General features: G+C 40.5%; 2 protein-coding genes across 7 annotated transcripts; one reads left to right on the top strand and one right to left on the bottom strand.

Annotated features, from left to right (window-relative positions):
* Positions 1-2,528: 2,528 nt before the first annotated feature.
* On the top strand, positions 2,529-24,464 carry LOC109967418 (tropomyosin alpha-1 chain). Of its 6 annotated transcripts, none has more exons than XM_020612958.1 (9): positions 2,529-2,954; positions 5,318-5,443; positions 19,222-19,355; positions 19,556-19,673; positions 19,802-19,872; positions 19,958-20,033; positions 21,086-21,148; positions 21,508-21,577; positions 22,285-23,179. In XM_020612958.1, exons 1-9 carry the CDS (start codon positions 2,841-2,843, stop codon positions 22,365-22,367), a joined length of 855 nt encoding a protein of 284 aa, XP_020468614.1. In that variant the 5' UTR covers positions 2,529-2,840; the 3' UTR covers positions 22,368-23,179. The 6 variants fall into 6 exon arrangements, with proteins under 6 accessions (XP_020468614.1, XP_020468613.1, XP_020468616.1 ...); XM_020612957.1 differs by lacking the exon at positions 22,285-23,179 and adding an exon at positions 23,186-24,464 and having other exon boundaries at positions 2,535-2,954; XM_020612960.1 differs by lacking the exons at positions 2,529-2,954; positions 5,318-5,443 and adding an exon at positions 8,847-9,407 and having other exon boundaries at positions 22,285-23,175.
* On the bottom strand, positions 23,977-25,844 carry LOC109967421 (40S ribosomal protein S27-like). Its single transcript, XM_020612966.1, has 4 exons — positions 25,706-25,844; positions 25,179-25,287; positions 24,979-25,089; positions 23,977-24,848 (listed from the first exon to the last, which is right to left on the bottom strand). Exons 1-4 carry the CDS (start codon positions 25,709-25,711, stop codon positions 24,820-24,822), a joined length of 255 nt encoding a protein of 84 aa, XP_020468622.1. The 5' UTR covers positions 25,712-25,844; the 3' UTR covers positions 23,977-24,819.
* Between the last annotated feature and the right edge of the window lie 1,285 nt (positions 25,845-27,129).

Genomic DNA, 27,129 nt, shown 5'->3' with positions numbered 1-27,129 from the left:
TTGTCACTCAAAAATTCAGATGAACCTAGAAAATAGTGAGTTTAATTCCTAAACAATCTGGAAGCAAGCACAACACAGTGCAAATACAGAAAACAGGAAATGAGTACGGTTTACCGCAGGAAACAGCAGTCCGTCAAAGGTCGGACCTATTTTTGGATAACGCCTGTCACACAGGTTCACACATATTCTCTGATACCTTCTGACTGTTCCTTCCTCATAACTACCAGTGTGACATTCTTTACTTGCCCTAAAGCAAAGTGAAGTTGTGATATGCAAACTCACTTGGACCAAACATCTGTGGAAATACCTGTGGAGAAGGTGTGTGTGTATATGGGTGTGTAGGTGAAAAGGTGGATGGTGGGGGGGGGGCAGGAGTCATGATGTCACTGTTGGCAGTACAGAAGCTTGTCATCATACAGGAAAAATGTGTTTCTGCCTGTAGAGACAAAGGGTTGAAGTGGAGCTGCGCCTCTCCATCTGAGTGTGAATGTGTATCCAAGTCCAGGTACTGTCTTACCTGGTGAGTCATATGTTTCTACTCCAAGTCCATAAGAATTCAAATGTAGAAAGAGGACCTCGTGTTCTCCTGTGGAGACACAAGCATCATTGTAAAATGATCTGTGATGCCTTTTTCCTTAGCTATGTATATGGGCCCCAGTGCTTCTGACACAACTGTTATCCTTCTCTGGGTCCTCCTTATTTACTCTCTATCATAAACTAGCCACTCAGATTGCACTTGCAAAATGCTTTTGTGTTTAGTTAGGCCTCTCGGCAGCATCTCTCTGGCTGAGCAGCAGTAAGGGAAAACATAGCTGGAACATCAAGAGAGGAAATTGCAAACATTCAATTTGGGTTACTCACTCGCCATTGTTTGTGGGGCGTTCCATAATGTTTGTGCTTTCACTTTTCTATGTGCTTTGTCCTTAGGGGCCACCGTACTAGCTAATGTTTACACCCAGTTGTCAGGTATAGCTAAGTGAATAAAGCTAACTTTAGCTTGCTAATACCTTATTTGACCTGCTTAGAGTAGAGAGAAACAGAGGTAATATAAATGCTGTTATATCTGACTTTATATTTGATCAGAACATTGAACAATGAAGTGAAACTGCAAAAATTTTAAGTTACATTTTATAAAAATAAACAAACATAAAAGGACATTTCCAACTCATCCTAAAACAATGCTAGCTTATCTCTTAAACACGTTTTGTTGTTATGTTTTGTATGCACATTTAAATAAAGCAAAGCTCTGCACAGTTACTAAGGTCTGCCTGTTAAGTTTAGTACAGTTTTTATATTTGGACATTGTTACACTTTGTGAGGCTAGATTTAGCTAGGTGACTGCTTTTGACTAATACATTATTAAGTTATAACAGTTCAAACCAGTTTAGTAAAACACTGACACTAGAGCTAAAAGCTATTAAGAATTTTGGCAAGACTATACACAAACTTAGAAAAGGAATTTAAAAAGCTGGTGCAAACTCTGTCCTAGGTAATAAATGTGTGATCATGAAAGTCTGTGTTTGTGTTTGTCCTGGTGTGCTTACATATACTGTATATCCATGGATCTCCTCCATTCATGGCCCTCTACCTACCTCTCTGTATGAACATAACACAACTTTACTGTTCACATAAACTCTATTTCTCAGTCTGGTTTCACCCTTCACTCATCAAACTCACATACTGTATCAAGCATACAGAACAAGACGTTTTCATAACTTCTCACAGCTTCTGATAACCAGTCTTGAAACAACCATACAAGAGGAGTTACATAATCATAAAAACAGCTTAGTGGTGTCATGGTGGAGACAGACTTACAGAATGCAAAAGCTGTACCATAACATTATATCGCAGAGTATTACAGATGTCATACTGTACAAGCTAATCCCTGAAAAATATACTCATTTTATTTAAACACTTATTATCTGTGCTTGCATCTGTTTCCCATATTAGCTAGCTGTTTGTCTTTTTAAATCGCACCACCTCTGTTTGGTTATCACTTTGCATTAGTGTATTTATGTCTCACTGACAGACTTAGGCAGGGCAACGCCTTGAGCTTTAATGCTAATATTTTGACTGTGTAATTACAACCTGGGAACCTGTTCTCTTTCTTTCTCTATCCCTATTTATCTTTCAGTTACTCCATTCATCTGCTTTGCATTTTACTTTCTCTGTCTCATCCTCTAACATAGATGCTCTTGAAGGCCTGGAGTGAGCTGTGGGCCAGCAGGACTCTTATCCACTGATAGGAAGTTAAATGTAGAAACAGGACCTGTGCTTCTGTCTCTACCATCTGATCTTCACCTCTCTGGGAAAACTGCAGCAACCCAAATAAGGAGATCAGCCATCGCTGACAAATGAGTGAGTGGAGCGGAGCAGTCAGCCCATTCCTTAGGCAGACCTTGGAGAGTGGTTTGATAAGGAGCAGTGAAAGTCAGGGAGTCAGGATGAAGTGGATGTAGAGTGGTGAGTGAAGGGATGAAAAGAGGAATGGACGGAGAGGGAGCTGGAGAGAAAGGATGGCTAGAGGGAGGGTGAGAACAGAGGAGGAGGAGGAGGGATTGATCAGACTCTTGAGGCAGGTTATATTGCAGTTTAAATAAGTACCCAGATAGGACTCAGCTCTCCATCTCTGTTCACAGCTTTTTCAGTCTCCTTCCTTCTGTCTTTCCCTTTCTGTTTCTCTCTATTTCCTTTTTTCTGCAGCTTTGTTGGATTCGCGGTCTCTCCAGTGCTGCACCTAGAACTGAATCTTATACATCGCAAAACAACAAGAGACAAGACTTGGGCTTTTGAAGGTGCATTTTTCATCCCAGATAAGAAAATTCAAACTAGCAGCCGCCATGGAGGCCATCAAGAAAAAAATGCAGATGCTGAAACTGGACAAGGAGAATGCCATCGACCGGGCAGAGCAGGCAGAGACAGACAAGAAGGCAGCAGAGGACAAATGCAAGCAGGTGAGAACAAACAAGTGAGACACGAAGAGCAGGGTGGGTCAACAGTAATGGCAATGACAGTTGGAGAGTATCTTCAAAATCAGACTGATTTCAGTGATCAGTTATGAAAATGAGAAAAAGGAAAGTAACACAAAAATAACTGGCAAACTACATTATGTCAGTTTCAACTATGGGACAAAACACCTTAAAAATAAAGTGCTATGACAAAAAATCCAGACTGAGCATAAGGCACACTTAAAGTTTTGCTCTAATACTTTTTTCTTTATCCAGCTCTTAAAATAGTCACAACACTGACACCATACCAGACATACCTTCAAGAAAAAAGTCTGTAAACACTTTCCCCATTCACTCAGCACATTCCTCACAGTTATTTTACTGATTTACTTTGCTACATGACAGTTAAGACATATCTGAAGTTTTTTTGGTCATGACTCAGAGTCAGGATGATGAATTTAGCAAATGTTTGTCTGAAGCACACAAAGCCAACACTCCTTAAAAGGCCAGACGCCGCTCTCAGGATGAGATCTTGAATCCATGGTGTTCGTTTTGCTAAATAATCATGTAGTTACTTTAATTACAGCTATGATTTCACATTTATCACATATAATAATCATGAAAATAGGCATTTCAAAACACCAAATTTTAATGATTATTGTTGATTGCAGCAAAAAAAGATAAGGGCTTTGATGGGAACAAACCATTTGACACCAACTAGAAAGCACAAAACGTAAATGACAGAAAAGATGGCATTTGTGTTTGTATTAAAGCTGTTTATAGTGAAGTTCAAAGAGAGGTCTAAGAGAGATCATCACACCCCCTCACTGTGGTTTTGACCCGTTCAGTGACGAGACCACCCAGGATCAGACTTTGGTCTTTTGGGGGTAAAAAGTGGTTACATGCCTCCCTTTGGGGACAGTTTACAGAGCGTTAATGGAGCATCTGTCTGAGTAGATGTCTGTCATGAAGCCTATTTGACAGGTGTGTCCAACACATATAATAATCATGGAAATAGATACATGTAGACACACAAATGGGATATTAACCACACACAAACACACGTTAGGCTCAAGGTCCCAGGTGTCTGTATGTGCTCACTGATAACAGCAGTATTTTTAGACACCAGGAAAGAAAGACAGTGTGGAATTCAAGAGGATTATCAGAAGTACTTCAGGGACTCAGAAGGGGACACTGATTAGGGGGAACACTTAGCCCTTTGAGTGTGTGTGTGTGTGTGTGTGTGTGTGTACAAGAGAGAGGACTAACCTTTGCATACCAGTGTTCATGTCATGAGAGACTGATAGGAAACCATTACCATTCATATGTTCCCAAACATCATGAACACAAATAGACTCCCAAATCAGCCACAGCTGCGTTATCAGTAGCCTGAATTTAAACAAGGTGAGATACAATGCAGTAATAGCACAGCAAAAATAAAAAGAAATAGCCCACTAATGAATATGATCCATCATTATGCTCATCAACAAACATTTTCATATTAAGTTGTTGAAAGTTCTGAGGACAAAACTTGTTCAGTGCATTAACTTTTGTTAGAGTGAGATTTTTTTTTATTTAGGAGGGGTTATCAAAAACAGGATTGTTTCAGCATGTTACAGAAAATGTACTGTAACTTGAAATTGTCTGAACAATACAGATGACTAAAATACAACAGAACAGAACAGAATCCCACAAAAAGATAGAACAGAACATAGTCTAACATATAAAAGAACAGAACTGAACTGATCTGAATTGAAGAGAACAACTGAACAGAACAGGGCAGAGCGATAGAACAGAGATATGTACAACAGGACAGAACAAAACAGAACAGAAAAGGACAGATCAGGATGGAACAGAAAATAACAACTGTGTTCAAAATAACTTTTTCATCCACACGTTCACTTTTCCCCATGTAATGCACACTCAGTAGTTCACGCAATAGTGAACAGTAAATTGAGATACTATACTCATTTTGCAATATCACTAAGAGCAGAGCATTGCATTGTGGGACTGTTAGCAGAAAGTCACATACATGCTGTGGACACTAATTTTTACATTCCACTGCAGAATTCATTTTTGAATGCACAATAGTCAATTGTGCTCACTCAGCATCCAGACACCTCTGCAAAACGGTGCAGACCCTATAAAGGGAAATATAAAATGACTAAGGAGTGATTTCAGACACACCCAGTGTAATGTAATGCCATGGAACAGAACAGAATACATGCCTACTCCTTATGGCAGAAATGCACAGGAAATATTCTTGTTATACTTGGGAAAAAGTGAAGGAAAAGAACCATAGAATTTGGGCGAACAGAGACAGAGCAGAGCCAGCATTGTGAAGTGACTAATGGTGTTTCCTGTTGTAGCTAGAGGAGGAGCTGGTGGACCTCCAGAAGAAACTGAAGCAGACCGAGGATGAACTGGACAAATTCTCTGAGGGTCTGAAAGATGCTCAGGAGAAACTGGAACTGTCTGAGAAGAAAGCTGCAGATGTGAGTGGAGGTTGACACACTCATACAGTACACAGGGTACACAAGCACACATACAACTCTGACACGTTACCATAGTACCACTGGAAACTAAGGCCCATTATTCCACAGCTGGACGATTTCTAAGCCACCACCAGCTGGGGGTTTACTTTGATCTACTGTGAGTGGTCTGGAGCACTTCAGAGACTGCCACATTCCTATGTAGCCTCTCCTGAAAGATGAGCAAACAGATAAGCTGTAACCCCCCCTCACCCAGTTAGTAGTAAAAGAGTACTCTAATTTAGCATTGCGTGCATTTAATATTGCTAGACTCAGGATGGATACGTTTTTAAAGTTCTAAGTGAACCCTAAGTAAAACTTATATCGACTCATTCTATAATAAACTAAATACATTTACTCAAATTCTGCACTTAAGTACAGTTTTGAGGTATCAGTACTTTTCTTGAGTATTTTCATTTTCTGCTACTTCATACTTTTACTTAACTGCACTGCACAGAAAAATATTGTACTTTGTACTAAAATACTGCATAAACATAAGACTTTATTCATTCTCAGTGCAAAATTCACAAGTTCCCCAGCAGTATGTAAAGAATGTCAAATTATAAGCATATAAGGTATTTAAAATTATAGACATTAATAGACATGAGACATTAATGTGAACCAGTCTACATAAAAATTACATTTCCTTTTAGTACTTTAAGTAGATTTTAATTCTAATATTTTCGCACTTGTATTTAAGTAACATTTTGAATGCATGACTTTTACTTGTAACAGAGCATTTTTACACTGTGGTAGTTTTACTTAATTAAAGAATCTGAGCACTTCTTCCACCACTGATAGGATGACTGTCTTCTGCTTCAGATCTAAAGCAGATCTCAATGCCATGAGAATAATTCTGTGTACATAAGTAGTACATTACAGTAAATGTAGCAGAACATTAGAAAATGCAGTTCTCCTGTGGCTAATCATCTGCAATCTGGGGGAAAAGATCATATTCTAGATTGTTGGCAACACCACAAACCACAGTGCTGTTTGTTTGGCAGTGGCAGGTCCTCTAGCATTTTAGCATGTGTGCAAAGGCGTGTGAGCTTATTTGTGTCCCTGTGTTCATGTGTGTGAGCGAGGAGGAGAAAGAGAGGGGAATAAGATCTGAACAAAGTCCTTATTAGAGATTCAGTTACATTCAAGATGAGGAGAAAATACTGCTTATGCCAGTTTAGCAGTGAAATGCAACTTAATAACAGCTTAGAATACTGTTCCTGTGAGACTACTGAACAAACCATATGCAGAGAGAGGAGCACTATTAAATAAAACTCTCTCAGCTTCCACCAAGTTGTGCTATTAGGTCTTGTGGAGGATATCCCAGGGAAACACAGTGTTGTACTACACACAAAGAGAAAGGAAGTGTCTGCCGCACAGACAAGGAGGCCACGCTGAATAGTCCTCTCACACTGCTAAAATAAATTCTGAGAACAGTTCTGTAGTTTCCACTCTTTGGTGCCCTGCGTGTGCAAAGACAACTCAAGCACCTGGAGTTTTGTTAAAAACTAGATGTTTCCTATAACATACTTAAAGTGACGTCCCTCACATTGACACAGGTCGAACTAGTAAAGCTGCTCTTTATGAAAATTCCTCCTCATGTAACACAACCAAGAGCACAACCGAGTCAGAAACCTGGAGGGGGCTGGGAAAGCAGAAGACTGAGCCCAAGACTCCAACAAGCAAGCAGTTATGATTCACAAACAACAGCCCCCACACCACTGACTATTAGTGCACTGCCAGCCCCCGGTAATCAGATGGAGTCTGTCTTTTAATTGCAGTACTGGCCCACATGATGTGACAGATAAAGGTGTGGCACCATGTACTCTTAGAAACAGTTGCTGTTTTGGGGGAAACCTCTATTGGGGCCAGCCTGGCAGAGAAAGTAGAGAGCAGGTGGGGTGAGGGGTTCTGGTATGTGAGGAATGCAGCTAAGGCAAACAGAAAACGACACTCTCCTGTCTAATGAAATCAAGGCTTCCAGCTTTTCCGGCGCGATGAGCAAATCAAATGGAGACAATCAATTTTGAGAGTGATTATTTTTCTTCACACTGAACAACTGGACTGAATCTGAGCTAAGCCTGATCTGAGCTGTCCTTCAACCAAACATGTTTGCTTTCAGGCCGATCATGTGAATGGAAAACAGTGAGGGTAAACAGAGGCAGGGCTGGCAGAGAAACATGACGGACAGCAGCTGTGAGCAAGCAGGTGATAGATTGTGTTTGTTAATTTGTTTTCCCCCTAAAGGCCAATGCTGGCACAATGATGGCACACATCAAAAACAAACATTTATGATGAATACGTCATATTTCAAGAGTCACTAAAGAGTCTCTGTGTGCATTCCTGACACACACAGACACACACACACTCACTGCTGAGCAGAGAGTGCGAGCAGTAGAGCATGGATTGGGCCGCATATTTCTGTCTGAACCCGACCCATGTCCGAGAGTGTGGTGTCTGAACCCAACCTGGACCTGACAAGCTTATAGTATATAATGTCTGAGCCTGACCTGAGCCTGATTTAGTTGAGTTTGTATGGTGATTTGTTAAACAAAGCAAACATTTGAATGCTCCATTCGTCTAGTCTAAAGTTTGACCTATGTGTCCGAACCTTACCTGAACCCAAACATAACCCAGCAGAAGGAATATACATGTCTTTACAGGTTGGTAGGTTCCTACAGTGGAAAAGGTCTATTATGTACCTTCAACATGTACACTAGACAAGTAGGGAATCAAACCACTAATCTTCCGGTTAGGAAATGACCCTTTCTACCTCCTGAGCCACAGCCACTAATCATAAAGCAGGACAGAACAAAAATGTAAGAAAAGAGAAACATTAAAGACAAGTTGAAGAAAGAAATTTTCCATGCCTGGAACCACTGGACTAGCCTCTGTGAAATGTTGGGGACAAAACAGTTACATATATTATATTGTCATGCAAGGTGGAAACTTTTAGACATAATCCAGTAAAGGGAAAGTGGCTGACACTTGTGTGTGTGTGAAATCTAAACTATGGTCCCTGGGACTTTACAATAACTGAAGCCTCACAGCAGTGATCACATCTGTCACAGGGATCAGTTCTCTCACACACGCACACGCGTTGTGTTTCACACACGCGCTGTGTTTCACACACGCGTATGCTTGTACTTCTACCCTTGTAAGGACACTCACTGACATAATGAATTCCCTAGCCCCTTATTCTAACCTTAACCATCAGAACTAAATGCCTAACCATAACCCTTACCCTAACCTGTCCTCACTTTCCATAAATGTCCTCACTATGAAGCAAAAAACCCTTTTCAGTCCTCATGATGTAGGAAGCACCAGAGCAGACGCCCCGCCCTCGCTGACCTCATCATCTCTGTCCTCCCCCGACACAATCTGGCGCTCTCTGCTCTCCTCACCGCGCAGCTTTTCTAATCGTCCTCCTCAAACCGAGAGTGTCCGGATCGACACTGCTACATTCCTGAGGACAACTTCTATTACCGCTCATGAACTTTACATTCAGTCTATATAGAAGAAACGTTTGGAGAACATCCGGACATTCTCGCTTCCTTGTTATTATATAACTTTTGTTGTACTTGAACGACTCCTACATTCCAAAGACTTTGGACCGGACGGACACCGATAGTTTAAATTTCAGAATCAACGATCAAAGTCATTTTCTTATTGTAATACTACTTTGAACGGACCAAATAAGCAGGAGCCAGCAGCCTACGTCTGTTGCACAATCCACTAGTCTTAACTATTTTCCCCTTACGTGTAGTCTTAGGTAACAAAAGAGTCAACAATGGCAGGTACTGGTATGAACTCTCTGGAAGCTGTGAAGAGGAAGATCCAGTGTTTGCAGCAGCAGGCCGACGACGCAGAGGACCGGGCGCAGGTCCTACAGAGAGAGCTGGACGGTGAACGGGAGACTCGAGAGAAAGTGAGACAATCTCTCTCTTTTTACGTCTTTCTCTTTATTCCAACCCGCTCAGCTCTCACCTGTCAGGCTGATTAAATAATGTCTGCCTAGTCATATTCACCTCCCAGGCTAAGAAGAAAATCTAATTAGTTCATGTCACTGATTCATTCGGGTGTATGATCGTGCCACAATGCAAGGCGTTGGTCTCCACTGAAAAAAAGTTTGGATTCCTGCAGGTCTTTGCGCATGCGCGGTGCGGTCTGACCTACAGGCCGCTGTACAGCTACTGTGAAGTGTGGACCACGTAGACAGCAATGAACCAATTGTTCAAATTTAGGTTTGTCTATCAAATCACTTCTTATGAATCTTGTCAGCATTTATAGATTATATCACAGTTGTGACTACTCATTAGCTTGTACAGCTGCCAGCGTTTAGGTTAATGAGATAATGCTGTTACTCTCCAGGGGAATTAACTTTTCATGCTCTTAATAACATGCTCAGTGGCACTTCAGCAGGGTGGATGTGTGCCAGCTGGGAGAAGGCCTAACCACCAGGCCACACTCTCTCCACAGATGATAGGAAAGGAAAGGGCACAGAGTTAGAAGTGCGCCAGCCCTGTTATTAGGAACACTGAAATGTGCCATTTTCAGCTGCAGCTGGAACCATTAGTCGCTTAACTGACTGTCAATTAGCAGAAAATGAATCAGTAATAATTAAGGATTTTTAAAAGCTAAAATGGCAAAAATTCACTGGATTTAGTTTCTCATATGTGAATATTTTCTAGTTTTTTTGTAGCCTTCCATGGTAGTACACTGAATTTCTTTTGGACTGTTGCTCTGACAAAAGAAGATGGCCTAAGACTTTGGGCCTTGGAAACCTGGGCTGGACAGTGTACAAACCAAACAATCGGTAGAGTAATCAAGTATGAATGAATGAATGAATGAATGAATTGTTGCAGAGCTGTTTACATGTCAACACTAGGGGTGTCACAAGACGTTGCACTATGAGATGGTGATATTAAAACGTGATGATATTCATTGTCTCTGTCTCAGGATATCAGTACATAACAGAACCAGAGCAGCAGCAGGCATGATGGAGTGTGAGCACAGAAGATGCCTCCACTATTTTCTATGTTCAATTTGTGGAAAGGAGTTCAGTTAGAAGATCTGAGCTTCAGTTAGAAGGTAGAAGCTCATGCTTAGTTCATGCACAGTTATAAGGTCTGAAGAGCCTCATGTGAAATCACACAGGAGAGAAGCCAGTCACTTGAGTTTGTGGCAAAGCCTTTTACAGTACCTAGATTTCTGAAAAAAGAAAAAGTGTTAAAATATAATCTCATATTGTTCTTGTGAACCCATTATCATGTATCTTATCGTCTCGTGAGCTAAGTGTATCTTACACACACTTAGTCAATACTCGGTGTCAGTAGCAGTTACACAATCGAGGTGGAATTAGAGCAAGTCATTACTGAAGTACCATAGCTGTGTGGTTTCTCGAACTATGCACATGAGGCTGTTCAAAGTGACTCAAGTTTTTTCCCTGGCACCTGTCTGTCTCTTGCCTCTGCTCACTTCCGAGTTGCATGACGTCACACAGGACAGTAGAGAGCATGCTTAGTAGTACAGTCTTGACTTGTTTCACATGTTGCTTTATGAGGAGCTGGTTAATGACAAGTAGAAAGATTTAAGGAGAGTGTGTGGGTTAAGGTGTGCCAGTAAAGATATGGCAGCTGCTGTAGGATTTACTCCTTTGGAATAGACTGCCTTTGTGGTAACAAGGCAACCTTTTAATTTGACAAATGGGTGTTTGCTCAGCTATACATGTTGTATGTTCATATCAGTGGCATCATTAATCATTGTTTAAAAGAATTACAATCTGTACATTTGAGGCCATAGTTGTCTGTTTATCACTAATTTACTGAGACACAAAAAGCAGCATGATTTTAACATTAAGTTTTGTGGTGATTGGTTGAGGGATGTCTTTTTTACATTTCATTTAATGGCCTATAAATGTCCTTTTGTTCAGTAAAATTTTTACATCTGACCTGCAGGCAATCAGAAACACTGAAGTGGTAAATGATGTAGTAAATGGGACAGTAAGACACACACCTCTTTTTAATTTCTGATGTTAAATGAGGCTACTGTGTCATTTCCTTTTTTACAGTATGTAAGGGAGTGGGCATGAGTACAGTGACTGCTTAAGGGCCGAAGGTAGTGGCACATGCATGAGTCTTTAATCAGAAGTTAACTGAGGATTAAGAGTTACACTTTAATATATGCACCATTTGAAAATTATAAAACACCTTTGAAGATGATAGTGTAAAATTGGACAAGCAGATTCTTTTCATACTGCACCCTTTCTATTTCAGAGATATTAAAAGACAAATGGCAACCACAAACACCCCCATCCCCATTTATTATGTGTAAACAATATGTAAACATATAACAAATTGTAATGTGTCGCTGATTGTAATGTAGTTATGAGCATATATAAGTTTTTATTAATGTGGCCGATAAAATGATAAAGATAATTAACGCAAAATAACCTTCCCTCAATAGAAATGTAGGACATGGTCGATACAGCTTCGACAGAACTCTTTCCACTCATTTTTGGACAGACAACACGAACAGCCAATTATAATGAGAACAGTGCCGCGCCAAACCAATCATGTAGCTGGAAGAGTTACATCCATTTCAGGTTAGATTGACGCAAACAGCACAGAGCGTAGGAGTAGTAGCCAGCAGCAGGAAGCATGCTGATGTTTGGGCTACTGCAAACCAGTACATCAGGAGTGGGAGCAACATAAAAGTTAAAGTGACGACAGAAAATATTAATGAAATCTCGAGCGACGGTGTTACCGAAGAAGACACCCCAAGGGATACAGCCCAGGCCTCAAAAGATGAGGATACTGTTGAAAAGAGGGGTCCAAGGAATTTGGTAGTGTGAAGAAATTTTGGTTATTTAAAGTGTGACAAGAAGCAAAGTAGTGTGCTCTGCACATTGTGTCAAAAGCGTGGTCCCACAAAGACGGGTGATACCACTAATCTCTTGTACCATGTGAGGCAGTGCTACCTCTAGAGCACACACAATGCACTACTACAGTCCCAGATCCAAGCGAGTGCTAGTGGTCCCCCTAAAACAACCAGTGTGATACCTGCGCAACAACAGACAGAAAAGAACCTTTAAGCTTGACAGAAATAGTGATTTGATTCATATCGTGATATATATCGACATTGACTGATATGAAAAAATTATTGTAGTAAGCTTTTTCCCCCACATCGCCCAGCCCTAGTTACACTATGTGCATCCAAGTATGGATGTTTCACAGTCGGAGACTAAGAGCTTTTAAAGACTTAAAGCTGCATTAGAGTGCGTTATGAAGACCAGTTATTAAATGCACTATACTGTGTATGAGTACTAAATAAGGAGGGGTAACATAGTCTTTTATCTTCAAAGTGGATATGTTTCATTTTGGAACAAGTTCTTCCATTGCTTCCTTGTTTTGATGTGTCAAAGCGGTTTCAGCTGTCACACATATCACCCCATGCACATTCAGAGTCGAACAGAGCAGTGCAGTTGTGTGCCAAGGTTAGTGTGGTTTCATATGTGAATAATTAGGGCAACCTGGAGTTATTCCTAAAAAGATTCTTTGGTGCACCGGGAGATCAAAACGGAAATCTTGCTGAGTGTGTTTAGGTAATGGATGGTCACGTGGCCACATCTCTCCCTGAAAACTAAAAGTAATTGGTTTGTGTTATTCCTAATATGGTTTTGACATCCCTGGAGATGTGACTCAGCTGCTCAGTAATGCTTTAAAGTTCTGTCAAATTTCAAAGACATGACAACATCTTGAAACCCTCATTTGATCTGCTTAGATGTATTTTATTTATGTCCATTAGTCTCAGTGAGCTGTTCAGGTTTCACAGTGGTTTTACTGTATTTGTGTGGTGGTTGATGGTTCAGGGTCAAGACTCGGGCCAAAGGAGGTAATCTTTTACCTCTGTGAGCAGCACAGAGCTTTTTATAATGCAGAAGCAAAATTTGAGACACCACTTTTGCTTCTGCCATACATGTTTCAGTATTTTTATTATGAGACCAAAGACTTGATTCATGAAAAACACTCAAATGACAAAAACATCATCAGTAAAACAATAAAAGACATCAAAACACAGAATTAGCAGCTTAAAAGTAAAACATTTGTGTTGATCAGTAGTCATGTTGTTATCAGAAAACATAATGGTTGCCATGATGGTTGTGACTGCATCACAACATATTATGCAGAAATAGTTTGTGGTATTCATAATGGTTGCCATGATGGTTGTGAATACATCACATCATATTATGCAGAAATAGTTTGTGGTATGCTGATGCATATCTTAAACCAGATTAAAAAGGGAAGTGGGAGCCTCCACTGAACTATTAGGTTTGGGCAGAGGTCCCTCACCTCCCTCCCCCGGCCGGCTGCCCCTCACAGGATGTCATCAACCGACTCTAGTCCAGCACTTCCTGTGCTTCTACTCCCAACACTTCCTGTCCCTGGGCTTCAGTCCTGATCAACAGGAAAATTAGGGTTTGTGGGGTGGACTTTCTACAATAGTTAATGCTCTGTTCCAGTTACTGATGTACAACTTCAGCAACAAGTTTAACATAGAAAACCATCTCAAATGTTTACATCTGTTCTTGGAAGTTTACTTGAAGTTATGCTTCATTTGGCAGTGTGGGTCAGCTGTCTGTGTAGACTGGTTTGCTGTCCGTTTTCCTGTATTTGCTGCACCATAATGTCATTTGCATTGAAATTGGTAAATGTATTTGCTTTCTTTATAGACAACTGTACACATTTTATCATACATCTCTTATTGAAAGTTAACTGCAGGATGTAATTTAGAAATACTACTTATTTTAAGCACAACTTTCCTCAGCTCATCAGTTCAAATCAACTGAAGGTGTCATCTGTTTGCTAATTTGTAATGTGCAGTAGGCTGCAAGGTTCTCGTATGGGCCTCTGGCTGTCTCCAGCAAATTTTGCAGAAGGCTTTACTTCCTGGTTTCACTGTTTTCTTTGGACAGGCTCCCTGGGTATAGCTCAACTCTACAAATATAACTGCCACATGTTGATACTTTTTGGCAGTACCTGGCATTTTGGAGAACACTCCCATGTTAGTGGCTTCGCTCATCATGCAGGCCAAGGCTGCGGGTTCTAGTTCAAGAGAGGAGAAGGATATATTTGTGCAGACAGTGCTAGTGGAGCTAAATTTGATATACTGCCATTAAGTAGTACCTAAAAAAATAATAGTATTTAATGTAGCACTTACTGTATATAACATGTAGCAGTTTGTGAACCATCTCAAATCCAATGCATTGCCAATGAGGCACTTAGAAAATGCTTTTGTCAAAGTGGGCTCTCTGTATCTGTTAGCTATGTCAGTGCTAGTGCTGCAGAGCAGAAACGGTATTCATTCTGTCTGAAAGAACCATATAAACAGTTTTATTGCATTGCTAACTTGACCTTTGTGGTGGTTAAGGGTCACCTGCTTTCTCTTTGTCCAGAGACCACACAGTTTAACACCTTTTCCAGTTCCCAAAAATTGTCACCAAGACTTCCAACAAATCAAAGAACTGTCCGAGAAAGTCTCCTGAAAAATGCTGTTTCGTTTATAATCTGTGGATGTGTCAAAGGCAGTTTTACACAGACACTAGAAAAATGGTGACAAATTCCACTGTGCAAAGGAAGAGATCACCACAATACTTGTCAGGGAGTTTAATGACCCTCTCTTACATATCACGCCTCATGACAGGCTGGCTTACACTCTATGCATACAAAATCTTTATGATGAAACAAAAATTACACATTTTGATTTCTTTCTCTCTCTCTCACACACACACACACACACACACACATTCACACTGAGAGTAGCAAGCAGCTGCATGAGGGATGACTTCCCCTCAACCCCATTTTGAAGCTCATTAGTCCACTGCCCTGGAATCAGCCAACAATTAGATCCCTTTTTCACTTGTCCTTGATCCCGTCTCTAATACATGCAATACACCAGGACTTTCATAAGTCATTCCCAGTAGAACTGTGCTGTATCCTCAGGTCAGGATGTAAACTGTTTACATTAGCAGAGGCCAGTGGACAATAGGTAGACAGCCTGTTGTCTCTTCCAGGATGACAGTGCCCCCATCAAGGGCACAAGGGGTCATTGCATGGTTTGATGTGTATGAAAATAAATCATTTGCTTTGGCCTTCACAGACACCAGGTCTCAACCCAATTGAACAGATTTTGGACCAACATGTTGGACAGCTTCTCCCATAATGAGGGCATATCTTTTGGAAGAATGGTGTCCATCCCTCCAGTGGTAGCACAGCATCTTACTAAGACACTTTGTCGGTTTTTCCTTTCACTACCCATCTGCCATGGAGTATTAGTTTTTTTTCCGTTAATGTGGCCCTAGTGCTTCATCGTACCCACCTGTATTTTAGTTTGTGTGGCTTATTGATGCCCCTGAGAATAGCCACATAGTTCTGACTGAAATTCACTTGCTGCTTTCTTGTTGAGAGCTGGATGACACAATAGACACCGCTCTGTTGTCTGTGTGGTAAAAATACAGCTATAGCCACCAGTATGCTCTATGAAGGTTCATATTTACCATACACACAACAATATTTTCTAAATCACTTCTGTTAAGAAGCTTATGTTTACTGTGGCTAAATGCCCTTTAGCAAGGCACAAACCGGTTCAAGGCAGCTGTGAAATACCCAGTGGTTGTTGGAATACCAGTCACCTCTTTGAAAGCTCTAGCGATATATATTAAGCTAGCTTGATAACAAAGCAGCAACGTGTCGTGCAGTGTCTTTAAAATATGTGTGCGTGTGTGCCTGCTGTCACAGTCTCCCCCATACTTCACTACAAACCTTCTCCATAGGTTGTTTTACCATATAAGGCAGCTGGAGTGGGTGCCAAAGGAAGCAGCATGGCTAAAGAGACAGAACAATCAAAGGGAGGAAATGAAAGGATGTTGAGCAGCTGGCTTCCTGACACCTTTTTCAAGATCCTCACTTGGAACATGACACAGTCTCTATTTTTATAGTAGAGGTTTGTTATTACACTTAATTGTCCTAACTTCTTTGGACCTGTACCTTAACATTGCAGTCATGTTAATCATTCTTATGCAAACACTCTACTTTTCAAACAGCTTGTGTTGCTATTCATGTAGCTGAACCAACTCTGGTAAAATGATTTCCTAAAGCTGCAGGAGGAAAAGTATTTTCAAAGTACCTACCGTCAGGATTTATATTTACTCTTCTTCTCTTTTGGTTATGGCTCAGTGAATTAGAGTCATGCAAGTATGTACTGTACACACCCAAGTTTTTTTTTTTTTACTTGTCAGGGGGTTCCCCTTGTCATTGTGAAAATCTGATGCCAGACAAGCTGCCAGGTTGCACACATTTGATTGTAGCATAACCATAGTATCACCACTGTGATATTAGCTTAGACTTTTTGTGTTTGTGTTGCCTAACAACTAGCCGGTTGCTAACTGGTAATTGTATGTGTGTTTGCGACAGGCAGAGATTGGCATATTGTCTGTTTGCTGAGTGTGTTTGCAAGTGCATCGCAGCATCTGATGTGTCAGTGTAGCAGACCTAAGGCTCATGAACAGCATGCTTGTTTGTGTTTAGACAGTATTTTTCACAGTGCATTGCTTCACTTGGGATTCAGGAAGTAACATCATCTGTTACTTCAGGTTTCAGTTGAATGCATTCTGACATCTCACCAGCTGTGTGGCGGTGACAGATGCAGACCTGTGAAAAGAACATCGGTGATGTGATTTCAAGATGTTTCGACTGATTTATGACCATTCATTCTGCGTTGGGGTGGGTTTTCATTTAACAAGTGAAGGCTGTTTTAAGACACGTCAACACTAGTTTGACAGACGTTTCCTGTCTCATATCAGTGGCCTCCCCTGGCAGCTCTGGGCGCACTAGGGCAGGACCTGGGAGAGGACTAGAAAGAAACAAGGGAGGGGCGGGAAGAGAGAAAACGAGAGGTGGAATGACTGACTGGCTAGTCAGCAGTCTAAGATCACATGGAGACCAGATGGAGAGTCTTAAAAATTATGAAATAGGCCAGTGCCAGTTGCCAACAAACAGGAAACCATGCTTTCATTTCCTGAAATATTGAGTCTATGACAGAATGGAAGAGTGGACTGGATGGTGTATTTATTCTCACCACAAACTGACTTTTCCACGAAGCCTTCTGAGCTCTCTGCTTTTCTGTGCAGCATTATCTTTCCTCCTCAGTACCATTCCTTCCGCTTTCATCTCTTTTGGTGATTATCTCACCAAATGCATGGCAGAATGACTCACCAACCTGTAAAGTGAAGAGCAAACACTTTGACTGTTGATCTGACCAGCAAACTGACTTCTGGACTGGATGGCTAATGAGTCATTGACCTACTAACTGCAGGGACTAGGAACAGAATAATGTCTGTTTGTCTAATAAATCCCCAGCTGCTTCATTTTAGGAACAGGGAGTAAACTTGTGTGAGTGCCCTCGGTTTGAGGGAGTAGGTCAGCATTGTAGCAGTTAGTGCTGTCTGGTTGTAAACTTGCATTTTAACACCGGACATTCTCTTTTCCTTGTAATAAGACTCGGCTGGGTTGGTTTTCAGTTTGAATGTGACTCACCAGGAGGTGGTGGTTGGAGAAACTTGCTGGCCAACAGAGAGGAAATGTATGTATAGATGACAGTTTGCTTTCTTTTTCCTTCTCTCTGTCCTTGTTTACCAAGGGCCGATGAGAAGAAGCCCATTTATCCTCCCTACTGTCTTCAGTTCTTCATTCACAGTGGTCAGAAGTTTTTACAAATCATTCATATCTAAAGTCCTGCAATCTTCACATTGTAAAAAGGATTAGTGAGCACTCGTGTTTCATCAGACTGTTTGTTATTACAGGCTGCTTCCATAGAAGATCCTCAAGAGATCTCCAGATGTCTCTGTTTCACTTATTATTAATCAGCTAGAGCAAAGTATTGATTTGTAAAACATGACCAACCCCAGAGCGCATACTAAGAATAGACTGCAGATGGAATTCAATATATTTTAATTCACTCGCAGTCTGACCTCTTTGTGATTTCAGGGTTAGTGTGGCCAAGAATTAGCCTGAGTTTTATGTACGAGCACTGAGTGATAAGGCACATCTCCATGTAGTCATGGCCCCATGGTCATTTTTTAACAGAGGTATGAAGCTGTCTTTCACATTGCTGCTTGTGTCCACTGTTACTCCCGGTGATAACACTGGTGTGTGAATGTGAGTGTTGTGTGAGTGCAAATGGGTGAATAGTGTGAAAGCGCTTTGAGTGTGCTGTAAAGCGTAGAAAAGCGCTATACAAGTATAAAACCATTTATTTTATAGACAAAAACTGCTCTATGATTTGTCATTTTTCTTCTGACATACTCCTGCAGAGACCTTAGCTGTAAGAAAAAACTGAGACTACAAGACAAGAATTTAAACCTTTTTAAACTACCTACAACTATTTATTTCATCTCTTCATTATTGTTAAAACATTACCACATTGATTTTTGCACACACTTCAGTTGTGTACTGTGTAAACAATTAAAACCAATCTATAGGTCATTGTTCATCTTTTCTAATCACCTGCCCCTAATTCAGATCTTTTTTCTCCAGCCATAGATTGCCCTCCCTGTGCCTTTTACTTCTCTTCCTGTTATATGGTTGAGAAAGGGGGGATGGGAAAAGCAGCTTGGATGATATAAAGTTGAATGGATGAATGAATAACTAAAGGTAGTCTGCTCCCCTCTTTTTTTCCCATCTCAGGCGGAGGGTGATGTAGCAGGCCTGAACCGTAGGATCCAGCTGGTGGAGGAGGAGTTGGACCGAGCCCAGGAGAGACTGGCCACAGCACTGCAGAAACTGGAGGAGGCTGAGAAGGCTGCAGATGAGAGTGAGAGGTCAGGATAAATCTTCTAACTGCCTTCATTTAATATCTTGCAGGGGTGGATTGGAATTTCTTTAATTGCAGTTTTCTATGTGTGAGTAAGACCATCTGTTTTAGCTAATTTACTGCGACATCTGGCTTTCACAGAATAAATAATCTTGTGTATGTTTTGAATAACTGATCTCTAACACTCTCTGTGTTCTGGCCAATCAGAGGGATGAAGGTGATTGAGAACCGAGCAATGAAGGACGAGGAGAAGATGGAGATTCAGGAGATGCAGCTGAAAGAGGCCAAACACATTGCCGAGGAGGCCGACCGTAAATATGAGGAGGTGAGACTTTGGCAGTTCGCAGCAAGAATAATGACAATCTTTAATAATTAACTTTGTGCCTTTGGGATTTTTTTTTGTGCTTCAAGTCCAAACATTTCTCTATAAAAGCTGAATGTTTTCTTTCCTAGGTGGCTCGTAAGCTGGTGATCCTGGAGGGAGAGCTGGAGAGAGCCGAGGAAAGGGCCGAGGTCGCAGAATGGTAAAACCAACAAACAACTCGACCACAGAAATGCCCTCACCTGTCCACTCTTAAGTCAAACTTATGACCGTGTTTCTCTCCACAGTAAAGCCAGTGACTTGGAGGAGGAGCTGAAAAATGTCACCAACAACCTGAAGTCGCTAGAAGCCCAGTCTGAGAAGGTGAGATGTGATATGGACCACCTAGCCCAAATACATTTACACATTTAGATTTAATACTTCTTTTTTTAGTCTCCCAAAGTGCCATGTTAGGGAGTTTCTCTACACATAAATGCAGGAGACAGTAGCAAGCTTTGTTTTTTTTTTTTTTTAGGAACAAATGAGTTGATGTTGACACTTAGGCTGACCACAACTGTGAGAAAACCACATATTTACAATGTTGGGATGCATTTGCTGACATTGCATCATTTCCTGATCATATTACTGTAGCTAATATTGTTTTAAGCTGACTGAAAGTTTACAAAGCTCATTTTGTTCCGTTTCACAAGCACCACCCTGATGTAAATATATTCAGCAGCATATGTATGCTGAACACCGGGACTGGCCAGCACATACTCATCTCCACTTGACGGTGTCCTATCATTTTGGCTGTTCCACTGGCTCACCGGACAGCAGTTTAAGTGAGGAGGGAGGGATACCACATGACTAAAGTGACCTCCTCCTTTATAATTGTGTATAATCAGGTCCTACTAACAATACAACTGATTATTTTCCTCTCGGGCTGTTTAGATGAAAACCTGAATACAGGACCCAAACTGCTTTGATTTGTAGCTGTTTGAGTATATGTTTGCTCAGGACATGCCAAATTAGTTGCTGAGGCTGTTTTATGTGCAGGGTTAATGGCTGCTTGAGGTGTTTCAGACATGAACTAGCAGCCAGTAGAGACCTGCAGCACATGCCTGACAGCATGCCTAGCTTACCACATGACTGTTCCCGTTGCTTTGTTCAGTCAGGCCTGCTGTGTTTTATCACAGCAACAGCAATAACCTGTTCCCAGGCCAAGTCTAACACCTCGCCTCTTTCGTGCCACTACCTTACATATCACACATACGTATCAAAGGGAGTGGTGCCATAGCTCCTGGTGCACTAATAATCCTTGACTGATTGCTGGTGTGTGTTCACATTAGAATTTACATATAAGACTGTGTGTGAATATGTATTTGTATTTCTGCCACTCATCAAAAGTAATATTACTCGTCTGTCTTTGTTAACAGTACTCAGAAAAAGAAGACAAGTTTGAGGAGGAGATCAAAGTTCTGACTGACAAACTGAAGGAGGTGAGATCATGACTCTGGTGATCCCCCAGCAGTAGGGAAGACTTCACCACAAGCTAACTCTGACACGATATTTCAGCATTTTTTGTAGGTATTTTAACTTGACACAGTGTAACCTCCTCGTTCCACGTCATCCCCCGTGTTTCCCACCTTCCTCTACTGTATGCGTAATTACAAAAGACAGAAATGCCTGAAAGTAATCAACTACTGTCAAGCCAAGTTTTCATCACACACTGCAGATTGGTTTGATGATTTTTTTGATGGTTATTATTCATCTTAGCAGCTTAATATATTGCATGTTGTATTCACTGACCAAGACTTGTTAGTTACGTTCTGACATACTGTGTCTGTGTTCCTGTCAGGCTGAAACCCGTGCAGAGTTTGCAGAGAGATCAGTGACCAAACTGGAAAAGTCCATTGATGACCTGGAAGGTATGAGACATGTTGTTTGCATCAAAACATAACTTTTTCAACATGAAATGCAGACAAATACTCCATCTGTCAGTAACATGACTGGTAAGACACTGAATTTTAAACACCAGTCATCTTGGCCCACATTCAGTGTCAGTAAATTATTAGATATGTTTGCTGTTGAACCAAAGGCAGCAGAGATTCCTGCAGGTTAGAAGTCTTAATGCACACATGCACAATCCCGCAGTTTAGTTTGACATGGATCCCAAAAGGAGTGTCCTATTTCAGCAACACTGGTTTTATTTTCCAGAGAATTCCCTGCCAAATGTATGGAAACTCCATATATAAGACAGGCTTAAACAAATACCCTTGTTTCTGAAGAACAACTACAGCATGTCAGCCATGTTGTGCAGAGGACAGATTGTGTTCAGGTTGTAATTATAAATTTATTGAGCTGTTGGTAGCTGAATTTATAGTTATTGGAGTAGTTTTGAGACATTCAGAGCAAGCTGAAATGCTCAAAGCTCAACAGAAAAGAGCTGCAAGCATTGTTCTTTCTTCCGAGCATTTCTGCATCTTTAAAAAGGCTGACCTATCTTTTTGTCTTCTCTTTCCTCCCTCTGCTCTTTGCCTCCATCTGTCTCTCATTCTTGTGCTGCTTTTGGCTTATTTGTGTCGCTGCTGTCCTTGGCACCTGCCTGTACGTCCTGTTGACCTCTGACCTCCAGATGAATTGTATGCTCAGAAGCTGAAGTACAAGGCCATTAGTGAGGAGCTGGATCATGCCCTCAATGACATGACATCTCTGTAGATGCTTGGACATCTCTGTTTCTCTCTGCCTCTTACTTGCTTTTTTTCTGGCCAACTGAATTTTTGAACATCTTCTCCCTGTGGGTCATAAATGCCTTCTGCTCATCTTACTATGCAAAAAAATAATGAATTAAAACCCTTTTTCTTTCCTACCTTGCAACTTTTGTCTTTCTGTTCTTAATTATTCATACGCACTGTGTATAGTAGTACAACATTTATGCATAATCTCAGCTACATATGGACATTTTCATACACTCTGTTGTTTTTGCAATTAGATAACTAACAGTTTGTTCTTGTACAACTGGTTGTTAATGTACATCAAATTATCACCAAGTGATACTTAGATCTCTGCAAACTCTGAAACAAGGTGAGATTTACTCTGATTTTGGTGTGAATTAATGCAGTTTCCAATCCCTGATTACCCATTAAAAACCCTGCTCTTAAACTTCCTATATTTATGTGTATCCATAAATTATGTACTAATATCAACACCATTTAAACATGGTAGAATCTAATACAACAAATAACTCCACAGTGTTCACAAAGGTCCTCTAAGAATTCCATATACTGTAATCTAACTGCAGTCTTTCTGGCAGAGAACAAAAGCCAACAGTTTGTGCATGAAAGGCACCACGGTGTGTTTTTGCATGTGGCACAACTTAACCAAAGTAGCTATGCAAATCATCTGTCCATTTAAACAGTGCTCTGTGCAGTCAAAGGTCACACTTATAAAGGAGAATGAATTAGCATGACTTTACACTGGCGTTGTTATTTGCCAGTGGTAAAGGGTTCACCATGTCACTTTCTTTCCCTCTCCAGAGAAATTATCAAATGCCAAACAGGAGAATCTGAACATACACAAAGTCCTGGACCAGACCCTGCTGGACCTCAACAACTTATAAACACACAGAGAGGAAGCTGGAGAGGATGAGATCGTCATGTAACATTCCATTAAATGTTTGACTCCATTCCACATTTCGAGCTGTAAAATCTTTATCCCCCACATAAAAGGGGGATTAACTTAATACTTGTCCCTTGATATTTTTTTCTAAGGCACAACTTTTTTTTTTTGTTAAGATGGGACCTATTGCTTTTTTTTAAATCTTGAATTGCAGAAATTCTTTCCAGAAATGCAATTTTGACCACTTATTTAGAAAGAACTGGCAATTAATACAAAGAAACATCAGATTTGGTCATTCAACCACTTCCACTCAGTTTGTTTCAGTTTATTTTATATGGACATACAACACATTGAGCTTCTGTCTGATTATTTTAACAGATGAAAATTGATTTCACTCAGTCTACATTAGTGGCTCAGAAGTGCCACCTAGTGGTAATATGAAGTTTGTTTTTCTGATCATGCTACTACCTACAATGTAACAGACACTCAAACTACTCGGTGTGTTAGCATTGACCCCTGAACATGTTTGTGTTCATACAGCAAGATGGTTAAATGGAAGGTTTTCATTCATAAACTCGAGGCACATGCTGCTCAGTAAAGTCTAGGCTTCCTTACATTTAATAAAAAAAAGTAAGGCCTGCTCTGCGGCTTATATTAGAGATGCACAGAATATTTACAGTGCATCACTTTTCTTCTACTCTGTTTTGGTGTGGGAATTTGTGCTAACCTGAGAGCTGTGCATGCACAGTATGTAGCACACGATGTGCATATCTTACTTGTACCACCCTTCCTTAAATTTGGCCTGACCATTGACACCTTCTGCATCATTGCCAGCAATGTGCCATAATGTAGCCAATATATTGTATTAAACCCCAAATCACTGGAAACTCAAGTCATGTTTTATCAACCATGGATATTAGTGTATATAATAGAATAATGTTAGCTATGTGAGATGTTGTTAAGCCTTTTTTCCCATTTATGCCACTTCTTTTTGCCAGGGGAACTCTCAAGACCAAAGAACACATATAACACAGACAATATGTTTTTTTTTTTATGTTTTATTTTTGTTTGTGATGGTCATCATGGTTTCATCTCATGCCAGGGCCATGAAAAGCACCTCACATCTGATTGAGACCATTTGGAACTGTTTCATTTACCACCCAACTCTATGTCAACCTAATAAATGTTTTACAGAAATCATGACTCGTTTGACTTTTATTTATTACCAAACATGTTTTACTCATGTAATAGGAGTAGCGCAAAAGCTGTCTACATTAAGTGCCTCACAGATCTAACTAATATACATACAATCATATTGGAATATCTGCATGTATAAGATCCTCAGTCTCCCATAGCTCCATCTTGCTCTGGTTCATTAAAACCCATAGGGCAAATTAAATTTCACCCCACGTTAACAAGATTGAGATACAAAGGATATCATGTTCTGGGTGGTGAAAACGACTACAATTTAAATCATGGAGTGCTGAGGCTCAGACTCTTTTATCCATGGTCAATTTTACTGCCTCTTGTGGAGGTTTTGTCACATTTCTGCTCAGGAATATTTCCGCCTGAAGGCGCAACCTAGATGGAACAAAAAAAAAAAAAAAAGTTGAATGATCTGGACTCAAAATATAGGTTAAAATTGCAAAGTGTTTACTTAGCCACTAATCGGGGGGGAATCGACAGTAATTACATTTAACATTTTTCTTACCAGCAGTTAGTCTGCATTTCCCTCCTCGTGGCTGGCAGAGAATTAAAGAGCAGCCAGAACAAGGCACCACTGTCTGGGCATGGCTGAAGATGGTGGTGATCCTGTAGCAGCCTGAGAATATTCAAAAATACAGTTAATCTAAAAATGTATTTAGTGAGGGCTATTGGATGTTTGCTGCAATAGAGACCCACAGTCCTTACCTGTGCATTTAACATCCATGAAGTAAGAGTTTGGGCTCTGCACCAGTCTCTTCTTCTTGTGTCTTCTCCTCTCCTCTGCCAAGCCAGGGTACATCAGATCTTTAGCCAGCTGGTGGGGAAATCATGGCACGATTACAACGTATCATTTTTAATGTTTTGTTTTATTTTCTTTTATTCCATTTATTCATTGAATAATTGTTTTGTTTCATGTTTTGGTTAATGCCCCCTATAGTCGGATGGATGAATTGCTAGTTAGATCAGTTACTCAAGACATGTCCAGACAAGCCCTAGCATCACTCCTGATAGCTGTATCCTAGTAGTGAATACAGATAATGATTTATTCACATATGTAGGCATATTCACACTGTACTCATTCCTCATATATGAACTACTTATTAGTTCTTCCTCATCCTGCGTCCATATAATGTTAACTTTACCAATTAATAACAATTAAAGCAACTTTGTGTAAATGATTCCTATTTTACAAGTCTAATATATATATATAGAGTAGATAGATTTTCACTTACAGACATTTTTGCTCAGATCACCCAGGTTCTTCGTCCAACACAAATACCACTAAATGTGATGTGAATGTAAAGCGCACCTCTCAGAGTCACCTTTGATTTGCTGTCGGTCTGAATAATAGGCTATTTGTAATTAAGCGCTGTAAGAGACTGGGCGGGGCGGGGTCTCTTTTTCCAGGGGAGGAGCAACAGACTGGACTAGTCCATGTTGATACCGAACCGGTATGCTACAACCGTCTGATAATGTACAATCTATTAAGGGTTTATAAGCTGTAATAGATGGCTTTATTATTGTCCAGGATGTGAATATCCTCCTCCAGCATAAAACTTGTCTTTTTCTTTTTTATTTATTACATTTATTTTTTACTTTAATTCATTAGGCAGGGAGACCTCGCCAATGGAGTACGACCACTCATGGACAACAATACCACTTTAATTATTAGCCTTGTTTAATAAACAGTGCACATCAAGAGTAAAGAAAAGGCTTACTATGCTGTGATAAATATAACTGTTAGACAGCTTTAATTATACTATGGGGGGAAAAAACAAAAATTTTAAACAAGTATTATCCATACATTTAAACTATCTTTAAACTCTTAAAATGATATTTGTAGATATTTTCATGAAGGCCTAAGCCAACAAAAGATTCCTGAATTCTCCTTAAGGCTATAAACTCAAAGTCTAACCAGAAGTGTAGCTTGATTTAGCTACAGTGGGTACGAAAAGTATTCAGACCCCCTTACATTTTTCACTCTTTGTTATATTGCAGCCATATGCTAAAATCATTTAAGTTCATTCTTTTTTTTCCTCATTAATGTACACACAGCACCCCATATTGACAGAAAAACACAGAATTTGACATTTTTGCAGATTTATTAAAAAAGAAAAACTGAAATATCACATGGTCATAAGTATTCAGACCCTTTGCTCAGTATTTAGTAGAAGCACCCTTTTGAGCTAATACAGCCATGAGTCTTTTTGGGAATGATGCAACAAGTTTTTCACACCTGCATTTGGGGATCCTCTGCCATTCCTCCTTGCAGATCCTCTCCAGTTCTGTCAGGTTGGATGGTAAACGTGGGTGGACAGCCATTTTCAGGTCTCTCCAGAGATGCTCAATTGGGTTTAAGTCAGGGCTCTGGCGGGGCCATTCAAGAACAGTCACGGAGTTGTTGTGAAGCCACTCCTTCGTTATTTTAGCTGTGTGCTTAGGGTCATCGTCATGTTGGAAGGTGAACCTTCGGCCCAGTCTGAGGTCCTGAGCACTCTAGAGAAGGTTTTCGTCCAGGATATCCCTGTACTTGGCCGCATTCACCCTTCCCTCGATTGCAACCAGTCGTCCTGTCCCTGCAGCTGAAAAACACCCCCATAGCATGATGCTGCCACCACCATGCTGCACTGTTGGGACTGTATTGGACAGGTGATGA

Source organism: Monopterus albus, unplaced genomic scaffold (genome assembly GCF_001952655.1).
Source record: "Monopterus albus unplaced genomic scaffold, M_albus_1.0 scaffold129.1, whole genome shotgun sequence".
NCBI classification, from domain to species: Eukaryota; Metazoa; Chordata; class Actinopteri; order Synbranchiformes; family Synbranchidae; genus Monopterus; species Monopterus albus.
This window is presented reverse-complemented; position numbering and strand designations above follow the sequence as displayed.